The 12,950-nt window shown below is 37.2% G+C and overlaps 1 protein-coding gene across 3 annotated transcripts in view; it reads left to right on the top strand.

Annotated features, from left to right (window-relative positions):
* Positions 1-12,950, top strand: part of CHN1 (chimerin 1) — a 191,620-nt gene that overhangs the window by 69,186 nt on the left and 109,484 nt on the right. For 2 of the 3 annotated variants that reach the window (XM_012439192.3, XM_012439188.3), the window contains exon 4: positions 12,910-12,941. In XM_012439192.3, the coding sequence (XP_012294615.1) occupies positions 12,910-12,941 (32 nt within the window). Of the gene's footprint in view, positions 1-12,735; positions 12,760-12,909; positions 12,942-12,950 lie in introns of those variants that run through there. The other variant, XM_012439189.3, reaches the window with a different exon arrangement.

Genomic DNA, 12,950 nt, shown 5'->3' with positions numbered 1-12,950 from the left:
ACAGTAACCCTCAGGAGAGTAAGTGAACTAACTCTTAACTGATCTTTCCCCTCATAGTCTATTCCCAGCACAGAGAGATCTTTTTGAAACCACAGTCAGCTCGTGTCACTCTTCTGCTTAGCACTCTACACTGGCTTTCCCTTTTCACGCAGAGTAAAAGCCAAACCTTCACAATGCCTTATAAGGTCCTCTCTAACTCATCTCTTACTACTTCCTTGCTCCCTCTCCCTGACCCTGTTCTGCTTCAGCCCTACCAGTCTTCATGCTTCTCAGATACAGCAGGTGTGCTCCCTTCTCAGCCTCCCTCTGACTCCTCTTCCTGGAATGTTCTCTTTGATACACACTTGGCTCATTTGTTCATATCCAGTGAGGCCCATTGTGACCACTATATTAAGAATTATACTTTATCATCCCCCACATTCCCAGTCTTTTCCTGTTCTACTTGGGCTTGTCTTCACAACACTTTTCATTTTGTTACATACTATATAATTTACTTATTTATTGCTCTTTTCCCCCACTAGAATAGAAGCTCATGCAGGAAGTGGTTTTGGTCTGTTTTGTTTATCAGTATTTCCCAGGTGCCTGAAACAGTGCTTGACACATAGTAGGTGCTTAAGAAAGACTTGCTAATTGAATGGGTGGGAGATACAATGTGCTTGTTTTATAACTAGTCCTTTTTAGGGGATGTATTCTGGTAGGTGGAGCATTAGAGTTTGGCACAGGAGTGGGAGGAAAGCACTCTAAAATAAATGATAGTTTTGCCACTGGTTGCACTATGTGCTCACAGCAGCCTATAGTGCAACTTCAGGTTCCAAAAAAACAAAAGATTCACGTGCTCATGTATCTTGGTGGTGTGATAATCTGTTATTTAACACTTAAAATATGCTTTGCAGATAGAAGCATTTCATATGAATGCTCAGTGATAGCTGTGAATTATTGAAACCAACCATTTATTTAAAAATCATCCTATCACTCAAAGGCTATTTTTCTTGGCATATTTTACTTTTGAAGGTGTCTTTAGTGCTGTCTTTTGCCCCTGTTTAAAATTCAGTTATAGTAAATTTCTATGTTGTATGTTACCTAAACATCTGTCTTGAATATTAAGTTAGACTTTCTCATGCCAGCAACGGGGCTTAGTCACCCTTGACACAGTTTCTAATTCTCTACCTCCTGCCAGTTTCTTTATGTCGATCCAGATATTTGCCTTATGCAAAGGCAAATATCTTTTTTTGACCTTTTTTCTGGCCAGCTAGGTACAACGTACTTGACTTGTTCCTCCCCCACTACCTCCCATACAAGGCATGGGCTGCCCAGACAGATGTCTCATTGACCACCTCTGAGTTACAGCATGACTCCACGGAGCTCATGCCTGCTTTCCATAAGTCCGCCAGTAACACCCTGGGCCATGATAAAAGGCTTTGGTTTCTTCTTTTCTCTCTTGTGATCCCACCTGCTGATTGAGCATGCTTCCTCACTCTGCTGGCATTTTGAGGTGTGAGGTGTGCTGTCCTCTTCTCTGCAGTAATCACCAAGTAATACACTGCTTCTGTTATGTCATGCGCTTTGCTTTTTTGTGTTTCCTTTTCTGTGTCTCATCTGACATATCCAGACTTGACTCCTCCTGGTCAGGGCTCTCCCAGAAAGTGACTCTTTTGGGAGAAATAAATTGGACACAGGTCAGATAAGAGCCACAAATGTATCTGCCAGTGTTTCCTATGAGAGGAGCACCTGGTCATGGGTCAGACACTTAGACATTAGGCCATCGACTGGATAAAAAAGTATCCTGTGAAAGACACGCTATACACATCCATGAACACTTCAGGGGAAGTGGAGTAATAAAAGTAAAAATGGAGTAATAGAAGTAAAACACTTCCAGGGGAAGTGTTCTTGGATGTGTATAGCATGTCTGTTAGGTCAGGGCATGAATTTATAGCCACTCTTCAGAGAGACTCCAAGACTAAGTTAGAGGAAAACGCCATCAGAGTTCACAAACAAGTAGTAAGATATTCATTGGAGTCAAAATCTGTAATATCCTAATGTAGACACACATTTGTAAAACTGAAGATCACAATGACAATTCCAAAAGGAACTTCTTTACAGGTTAACTATTACATAAACAGATTGGTAGGTTCCACACCTTAACCACTACTAGAGGTTACCTGAATCTAAGGTAGGAAAATAGTGAATACAAAGAAGTTTGAATTGTGAAACTTATGTATTATCCTTTTCCAATGCAGTCTGCTGATTTTTTGAAAACTGAAAACCGAAAAACGAATCTTAACAAGCTGAGTGTTTCGCAAAGGTTTTTACAAGTTTTTTTCTCTTTTTTTGAAATAGGGTCTCACTCTGCCACCCAGGCTGGAGTGCAGTGGCGCGATCTCCGCTCACTGTAACCTCCACCTCCCGAGTTCAAGTGATTCTTGTACCTCAGCCTCCCAAGTAGCTGAGACTACAGGCACATGTCACTACGTGCAGCTAATTTTTGTATTTTTAGTAGAGAAAAAGGAAAACACAATGGAAAAAAAGCTGCATTTCTAGTACTGGTAACTAGAATGTTCTAGCATTGAGTAGGAAGGCAGGTATCTAAAAGTTTATCTTACTATGAATGGAGTAGTAAAAGTAAAACAATCTGTATAAGTTTTATAACGCATCTGATTCTCATTTTCCTGATGTTTTTCCCTATAAGTCACTGCCAACTCTATGTAGGTCTTTGATAGGTATTCCTCTACTTTGCTGGTTTTTTCTTGAAGATTTTGTAAGTTTAAACTTAATCGACTTGTTGAAGCTTAGCTATTACCCATATTGATATTTTCTTTGGCTTAAAGTGCAATGAGAAAACTAATTTAGAAAACATATTGAAAATACGTGTTCAGTGGAAAACTACATTGTCTGCATGCAGTGCATTTTTCCAGGTTATCTGATTCCAATCTTTATTTGGCTTTGGCCTATTTTAAACTCTGTAACTTGTAGATAACTGGTAGTAACGCATTTATAGACATATACATTTTGCCTTGTCCAGTGAAGATTCAATCATATACCTCTCCCATGCATACCATTGTGGAAAAACTCATTTTGACCTTATTTGCACATTCATTTCAAAATTTCTAATTTATAAATGTGTCTGTTCTTCAGATTCTCTTTTGAACTGGTTATATCATTTGCTGATCCCCTCATTGATTAATGATTAGAATTAAATCTTTAATGTGTTTATATCTGTTTGAGTCATGATTTTCCTTTATTTGTGAATTCTCTTTAAACAACAGTTAGATTCCTTATTTTGATTTTTTCACTTAAATATAACTGTATTTTAATATGTGAATAATTTATAATAAGAAACTTTTAAAGTTTGTCATTCAGTTTCTAATTTTGATTTAAAATATGATAGCAGTGTATATATATAGAATTACTATGATTATTTTCCTAAGCCATGAGGCAGTGGCAGTGGCTTCTGTTTCTCTTCCTCCCTGCCTTTCCTCTTTTCTTACTAGAGTATAAGAAATTAAGATAGATCCAAAGCTAGAGTTGAATGTTGACCGACTTACTAGCCTTTAATTCGGAATATACCCCTGTAGATAGCAAATATCAAATGCATTTTATTCTTCCTTTCCCTCTTCCACCTCTCCAGACAACTAAGCCATTTTGAAGTACAATGCAGAACAAAATCTTTAGTTGAGAAAACTTATTATTATTATTATTTTTTGAGACGGAGTTTCGCTCTTGTTACCCAGGCTGGAGTGCAATGGCGCGATCTCAGCTCACTGCAACCTCCACCTCCTGGGTTCAGGCAATTCTCCTGCCTCAGCCTCCTGAGTAGCTGGGATTACAGGCACGCGCCATCATGCCCAGCAAAGTTTTTGTATTTTTAGTAGAGACGGGGTTTCACCATGTTGACCGGGATGGTCTTGATCTCTTGACCTCGTGATCCACCCGCCTCGGCCTCCCAAAGTGCTGGGATTACAGGCGTGAGCCACCGCGCCCAGCCCGAGAATACTTATTTTTTAATGTATAATTTTATATACATATTCTCTAGACTGTTACCTGAAAAAAAGTACTATTCCGTCAGTGTAGTCATATTATTTCATGTAACTTTGAAGAAGCATTGTATAGACTTCCAGACTAAGTTTAAAATGCTAAATTGCCTCTCTATGTGTATCATTTTTCACAGGGTAAACAAAGGAGATAATGATTCCTTTGACTTCTGACCAGATCACTACCACTGTAGGGAAGAACAACGTTAAACATTTTGGAAATTTTATAAATGTTTTAGTGGAATTACCTGTAGAATTTTGTGTGTGTGTGTGTGTGTGTGTGTGTGTGTGTGTGTGTTTGTGTTTGTTTTTGACTACTGTCTTGAACTGTAGCTGTGGAAAAGTTTCCTTACTGAAAGAAATAATATAACATTGTTGTGGAGAAGAGAAGGGAATTAACATTTATAACACTTTTATTGTTTAGTTCTGCTGTTTTCAAATTTCCTGTGGAGAGCAAAATACTTCTACATTAAAAAAACTTTTATTGTCTTTGTGGAAAATAAGATATAAGAAGTCACACTTTAATTTGAAAGAATATAGTTTAGTGAATTAGATTAAAATGTTTATGTCTGAAGAAAATAGGCCCAGCATGGTGGCTCACTCCTGTAATCATAACACTTTGGGAGGCCAAGGCAAGAGGATTGCTTGAGCCCTGAAGTTTGAGACCAGTCTGGGCAACATGGCAAAATCCCATGTAAACCAAAAGTACCTGAGACAGGTCTTACTTAATTTAGAAAGTTTATTTTGGCAGAGTTAAGGACACATGCCCAGGAGGCCCAGGAGGCAGGAATCCTGGGCCTTTCTCCAAAGATGATTGTGAGGACTTCAGTATGTAAAGGAGAAAGGACAGATATTGGAGAAAGAGGAAGGAATTTTTAAAAGGTGTGGGTAGATAAGAGACAAATGTTTGCATTCTTGAGTCTTTGATCAGACTTTCACCAAATACACAATATACTTGTGAGAGGGTGATAGAGGAATAGTAATTTATGCTTTTGTCTAGCTCAGTGAATCTGCATTTTTCCGTCAAAGGAAGCAGTCAGATGTGCATGTGTCTCAGGTTGGCACAGGGATGACTTGGAGTTCTGTCCTTTGTCCACTACTTGTGAAGATAAGCTATCAATTTACATTGCCAGGGTGAAATTCAAGAAAATCAAATGGGAGACAGGTTTGCCTGATGCAGTTCTCAGCTTGACTTTACCCTTTGGCTTAGTGATTTTGGGGTCCTGATACTTATTTTTCTTTCACATCCATCTCTACTAAAAATTTAAAAAATAATCAGCTTGGTGTGGTGGCATGTGCCTGTAGTCCCAGCTACTCAGAGGTCTGAGGTAGAATTGCTTGACCCCCAGAGTTCAAGGTTGCAATGAGCTACCATCACCATTACACTCCAGCCTGGGTGACAGAGCGAGACCTTGTCTCACAAAAGGAAAAAAGAAAGTAGTTCATTATTTATAAAACTGCACAGCAAATGTTAATTTAATGAATTTCATTTATATTTTAAATATTGTGAAATGATTGATCTGCCGCTCATTTGTTTATTGAATTCCTATGTTGTACCATGCACTTTATGCCACATTCAATCATGATAGATTAACTTAAAGATTTTTTTCTTCAGTAAAATAGTATATAAAATTTATGGAAACCATCCTATTGTTAACAGAAAAACCAAACACTGTAAAATCTTTAAAAATTAATTCTGAGCCAATATGAGTAACTAAGACCCAGAGAATATTCTCAAGAGGTTGTGAGAAAATGTGCCTGAGGCAGTTGGGTTAGTTCAGTTTTATACATTTTAGGGAAACAGGAATTATGGCTAAAATCATAATTTTGTACATGGAAGAACATTGGTTCAGCCTAAAGAGGTGAGATATCTTGAAGTGTTATAGGTCATAGGTAGATTCAGATAGTTTTTGATTGGCAGTTGGTTGAAAGAATTAAGTTTTGCTTAGAGACTTGAAGTCAGTAAAAAGAAATGCTTGAGTTATGGTAGAGAGAGTTTTGGAGACCAAGGTTCTTGTCATGTAGATGAAGTCTCTAGGTAGCAGCCTTTGGAGAGAAAAGATGGTAAATGCCCCTTTTAGACTTTAAAGATGTCACATTCTCATTTAATCAATCCTAGGTCCCGGAAAGACCTAGAAAGGGAAGGCCTGGGTGAATTAATGGAAATATTCCACAGTTGCAAATTCCCCGACGAGGGATGGCTTTGCAGGGCCTTTTCAAAATAGGTCAAAGAAATGTATTTTGGGATAAAATATTTGTATGTCCTTTAGAATCTGCTATCTGTCTTATGATACCATACCACTGTTGGACTGGAATTTGGTATCATATTGCCACAAGTCTGTGTTGTCAGCTTTATGATCTCTACAGTGTTAATGCTGGTCAGTTGTGCCTAAACACCAGCAAGGAGGAGGGTATGAGGAGGCATGTCCGACCTCTCTTCTCTCATGACTAGGATCCGTTTTTCAGGTTTCTGTGGGGCCCCACTGGCCAAGAGGGAGTCCATTTAGTTGGTTGGAGACCCTTAGGATCTGTTTTTTGTTTGTTTGGTTGGTTGGTTTATGTGGTAAGGCATTTTATAGGCACCTTTTATTTTCAGTTAGAAATTTTTTTTTTTCTCTTCATTTATCATTTTTTCTACTCATTTTATGGTACGAAAAAATGTAAACTACTAAATACAGAAAATTCGAGAAAGCAAAGCATATAATTCAATACAAGTACTCATTTTAAAACATATTTTAGTTACATTGAGTTTAACCAGTTTTAGTCTGTAAATAGTCTCCTATTATTATAAATTTATAAAACATAGAAACAAGCATATAAATGTTTGTATAAGCATAAAGATGTTTTTCCTATAGCATGTAACACTTGAAATTCCTCATTTGATGTATCTGGAAGTAAACTAATTTGAGATCATTAATAATCATTTTATATTATAAACTCCTTAATTTAATTATCTGATGTTATATTGTCTCTGAGTTTGAAAGGCTATCCAAATAATCACTTAGTAATAATACCATAGATACCAGCAAAACATCTAAATGCTATTGTAGAGGAAGAAAAACTTCTCTACCCTATTAGATTCAGTAACTAGGATTTTTGGGCTGTACTGACAAAAGGCAGATTAACAGGAGAAAAGGTTTATTTCATATGCACATGGAGAGGGGGATCTCACAGAAGTGAAAATACCAAGGAGGCAGTTAAGACTTGGGCCTTATATACCATTTTAACAAAGGGTGATAAAGACAGACAAGAGGCTAGACAAAGAAAAAGGAATTTGGGCTTGGCAGGGTGGTAAGTTGTGTGAAGGAAATATGGGGTAAATAAGGATTTTTAGTAAGATTTGTTACACAGATTCAAGTCATCTCAGGAGATAAGAATTGTCCCTGGAGTTGGTTTCCTCTTCCCAGTATGATAGAAGAGTACATCTTTACATATGGAAATTTCTTTTACAAATGTAAATTTCTTTTACAAAAGGGAAATTTATGCTATACTTTTAGACAGAAAGGGGAGTACAGAAAGTGCCTATGTTTGATGTTTCTAAATTGCCTTTAGTTTAAAATAATTCATATGCCAATGTAGCATGTTTTAGGGTAGTGTATTCTGATCCCCTTTGCTATCTAGATGAGAGAGAAAAAAAACCTAAACTTAAATTTTGATTAGATTTCAATTATAAAAATACAGGAAAGATGAAATTGGTGTGTGAATTTTATTTTGGATATAGTGCTTATTGCATATAAAAATACTGTATTAATGATCAGTGCTTACCTAATTTCTTTTAATTCAAAATTGTTTGTGTAAAGCAAATAATTATTTAGCAATATAAGGCCATAATCAATTGTTTTCTGAAGATGATTACTTAGGAAATTAATGGAAGCAGATTATGTACTTATTGTAGGACTATTAAATAAATAATCAGTATTTGTCTTAGATTGGGGAATGTAATGGATTGCCACACCATTTGCAGCCACCAATCTCACTACTGTCACCACTTGTTTGTACTTGTCCAGGATTTTCCTTGATAAGTATCTTCAAAAACCCTCCTTTAACCTCAGTGTCATATGCCTTCAGCTACCTACAAAGATCTCATAATTTGAAGGAAAGGAGAGAATCCCTTCTCAAAATGTTGGGGGACCCCATTCTAATGTGTCTCAAGCTTCAATATTAGGTTACACAAAAGCTAATCTTAATTTATATTGTTAAAAGTGATATTAGTTATATAATTAATATATGAATACATTTTTCTTTAAGAGTTATGATATTATGGTCAAGATTAAAGTTCCTTTGATGCCTTTCTCTTAAGTCCTTCAGGTCAGTTCTCCACCCACTTTCTTTGAGGTAACAATTTGAATTTGGTATGCATACTTCCAGATCTCTATTTATGCAATAAATACATATTGTGTGTGTATGTGACACCTAAATGGTGTCATTCTGTATTATTATTTCGTAATTTATGTTTGTATTTAATAGTTTGTCTTAATGATTTTTCCATGTTAGTTCTTCTAATCTACATTACTCCTTCAAACTGTATATTATTTATATTATAAATCGGTTAGTTATTGCCCTATTGGTGTATATTTAAATTATTTCTATTTTTTATGTATGTATGAGTGAATGAATGAAAAAATGAATGACAGGATCTTACTCTGTCACTCAGACATGATCATGGCTCACTGCAGCCTCAACCTCCTGGGCTTAGGTGATCCTCTTGTCTCAACCTCCTGAGTAGCTAGGACTACAGGCACATGCCACCAGCACAAAAATATTTTAAAGATATTTTGTGGACATGGGAGTTTTGCTGTATTGCCAGGCTAGCCTTAAACTTGTGGCCTCAAGCAGTCCTCCTACCTTGGTCAACCCAAAGTACTGGGATTACAAGTATGAGCCACCATGCCTGACTGGCCCATTTAAAAAATGACTATGAACAGTGCATATGAGAATATTCTTATTCACATTTTCATGTGTACATGTACATGTACATCTTCCTCTAGAGTAAATACTGAGCACTTTCACATTTTTAGTTTGAGAGGACACTGCTAAATGGTTCTTTTGAGTAACATTTTATCATATAGTGCTATAGAAAATCAATTCTCTAGGACTTAAGTATTGAATTTTCATCTTCATAAGCAAAGGTTTATTCTCAAGCAGTTGCATGACCCCACTCTATAAGCTCTGGACTATAACTAGAATAGCCATCATCTGTAGCTGTAGGAGCCAGCTGGCATATTCTTAGTACATTGAGTTTTATGAGCAGAAAAATTGTTATGGAACGAGTCCAAATCAGATGGAATTTAACTTGGAAAGATAATAAATAACCTGACTACAACCTCACAGATAACAGAAGATTCATGAAGGATAAAGTATTATTTAAGTATATGATATGGTTTGGCTGTGTCCTCACCCAAATCTTATCTTGAATTGTAGTTCCCATAATCCTCTCGTGTTGTGTGAGAGACCTGGTGGGAGGTAATTGAATCATGGGAGCAGTTACCTTCATGCCAATTTCGTGATAGTGAGTGAGTTCTCACGAGACCTGATGGTTTTATAAGGGGCTTTTCCCTCTTTTGCTTGGCACTTCTCCTTGCTGCCGCCACATGAAGAAGGACATGTTTGCTTCCCTTTCTGCCATGATTTTAAGTTTCCTGAGGCCTCCCAAGCCATGTGGAACTGTGAGTCAAACCTCTTTCCTTTATAAATTATCCAGTCTCATCAGGTATGTCTTTATTAAGTGTGAGTATGGACTAATACAGTCTAATTTTTATGAAAAGTTAAAATCATGACTGTCCTACAAATATGAAAATAAACATGTTAAACATTTATTTTACTCATAAGATGTGAGAGAATTAGGTAGATGTTATAATTGGTTGAAAGGATAACTCCAAACACTCTTATGTGGAGTCAAGGAATATTGAGATGAATAGCACATGGAGACAAAACTAGTTTTTCCACTGGGAGTAGCGGTAGGGAATAAGTCAGTTCAACCACCAATATGCGGGGAAAAATGTATCTATTAGTTACCTTCAACTTAGGTAGTACCAAAATTGCTCAGAGATAAGACACTAGGCTAGAATTTTATAAGCCAATAGGGTATGCTATAGATTAGGTGTCCCCAGTCCCCAGGCCACAGACAAGTACCAGTCCATGGCCTGTTAGGAACTGGGCCACACAGCAGGAGGTGAGTGGCAGGTGAGCCAGTGAAGCTTCATCTGCAGCCTCTGCCCGTTGCTCGCATTACTGCCTGAGCTCCGCCTCCTCTCATATCAGCGGCCACTTCAGACTCATGGGAACACGAAGCCTCTTGTGAACTGCACATGTGAGGGATCTAGGTTGCATGCCCCTTATGAGAGTCTAATGCTTGATGATCTGTCACTGTCTCCCATTACCCCCAGATGAGAACATCTAGTTGCAGGAAAACAGGCTCAGGGTTCCCACTGATTCTACATTATGGTGATTATATAATAATAATAGAAATAAAGTGCACAGTAAGTGCAATGTGCTTGAATCATCCTGAAACCATCCCCCTGCCCCTGCCCTGGTACATGGAAAAATTGTCTTCCACAAGACCAGTTCGTGGTACCAAAAATGTTGGGGATCACTGCTATAGACAGTGCACAATTTTCCATTGAAACACAAAAGTTTTTCTATGCTCTGAGTAAGTATATCAAATTTGCTGAAAACAATATCAGACTTGGCACCCAGGCTGTATATATGCAGAACTAAAGGAGAAGATCACTATAAAGATAGGCTTTGAGTTGCTTTGGGAACTGCATATTTGACCAAATTCATGAGTCACTGTCAAATAGACAGAGGAATTGTTCCCTTTTTGCCATTCTTGAGTAAGAATCCCAGTTTTGCCTTGAGCCCTACCACTTGAACAAGTAATCTTGAATAAGTTATATAATCTCTCGGATGCTCAGTTTCTCCACTACCATAATTCTGCAATCTCACTACTTGGTGTGTACCCAAAGGAGATGAAATTAATATATTGATGACATATCTGCACTCCCATGTTCAATGCAGCATTATTCACAGTATCCAAGATATGGAACCAACCTAAGTGATCATCCTTGAATGAAGGGATAAAGAAAATGTGGTGTATCTATACATAATGGAATACTATATCTTCTATTTCGATATACAGTAGAATACTATTCATTTCAAATTGAATACAAAAGGAGGTCCTGTCATTTGCAACAACACAGATGAACTTGGAGGACATCATGTTAAGTGAAACAAGACAGGCCCAGAAAGACAAACACTGCATGATTTCTCTTCTGGAATCTAAACACGTTGAATTCGCAGTAGCAAGAAGTAGAATATGGTTATCAGGGGCAGAGGGAAGGAGAAGGAAAGAACATGGTTGGGGTGGGAATTCAGGAGATACTGGTTAAAGGATACAAATTTTCATTTATGTAGGAGGAATATATTCAAGAGATCTGTTGTTGCAACTTAATGACTATAGTTCATAACAGTGTATTATATACTTGAAAATTGCTGAGGGTAAATTTTATGTGTTCTGACCACAAAAAAAAGTATGTGAAGAAATTTATGTGTTAATTAGCTTGTTTTAGTCATTCCACAGTATATATAAATATCAAAACATCATGCTATACACCATAACACACACACACACCCCTTTTGTCAGTTGTAAGTACATTTAAAAGAAACGGTGAATTTTGCCAAGAAAAATAAATAAATGAGAATGATAATACTATGTTATAAAGACTAAATAGAATAATTCCTATCTTATTTTGAGGATTCGGTGATCTTTAAATGTAACTAAAACACATAGCAAATAGCAAGAGCTCAATAGCATAATATGCGGTGTCATCAAAATACCTCCTAGGGAAAAGCTTTTTTTCTGTTCCTGTGATTTTGTAGTCAGAGTTGGCATCTTGTCATTCAGGACTCAGTTTGAATGTCATCTCAGAGAGGGCCTTCCTAACCACCCAGCTTTATAAGTACCTCACTGGTCCTCCCTTTTGTTACCCACTCTTATTTTCATCATAGTATTTACTACTACTTTCTAGTTTTGTTTTGTTTTGTTTTGTTTTGTTTTAATAAAGACGGGGTTTCACCATGTTGGTCAGACTGGTCTTGAACTCCCGACCTCAGGTGATCCGCCTGCCTTGGCCTCCAAAGTGCTTGGATTACAGGTGTGAGCCACCACGCCTTGCCCTAGTTTCTTATTTTATTTTATAAACTTCTTTATTGTCTGTCTGTCACTATTAGAATGTAAGTTCCAAAAGAATTTTGGTTCTATACAGTAATGTGTCCCTGCAGGTAGAACAATGCATGTCACATATTTGCTATTCACTGAGTGTATTTTGAATAAATGGGGCACGTGCTTTCTATCTTCCTGTGAAAATTCCTGGGAATTTATCTTGCTGGGACTTTCCTTAGCTATAGCTAGCACACATGCCCTGACAAGCTGCGGTAGGGGAAGAGATGATGAGAGAACAGAAGGGCAAGAGTATATGGAGATGCTAACAGAATGGAGAGTCTAAAGCAACAGGGAGAGGAATAGCAGGGGAGGGTGGGGGAGAAAGCTACAACTGGGTGTGTCACAATTGTGGCATTATGTTTTGGGGTATTATATTTTATTCTTGAATAAAGTGAAATTTTTTTCTCCTCATTAAATTCTAGAAATTAACGATAGTTTAGTCCAACTACATACACAACATTTTATAAATAAGAAACTGGAGAGATGAAGTGACCAGTCCAAATGGCACAGGTAACCTGCTGGTAGAACTGGGACTCCGTTCTCTGTTACTTGAATTCTTTTTTAAATCTATACTTTAGTTTGTCACATGCACAAAATGTTGAGTTATGTTCTGCACATTTGCATTTTTACAAATATGCTTTTTTTTTTCCTTCCCAATAGGTAGAAAACAGACCAAAGTATTATGGAAGAGAGTAAGTATG

The sequence above is a fragment of the Aotus nancymaae genome, unplaced genomic scaffold (genome assembly GCF_030222135.1).
Source record: "Aotus nancymaae isolate 86718 unplaced genomic scaffold, 86718_ANA_hifiasm-v0.15.2.pri h1tg000008l, whole genome shotgun sequence".
In the NCBI taxonomy this organism is placed as follows: domain Eukaryota; kingdom Metazoa; phylum Chordata; class Mammalia; order Primates; family Aotidae; genus Aotus; species Aotus nancymaae.
Note: the sequence above shows the minus strand (reverse complement) of the source record. Positions and strands in the feature narration are given on the sequence as shown.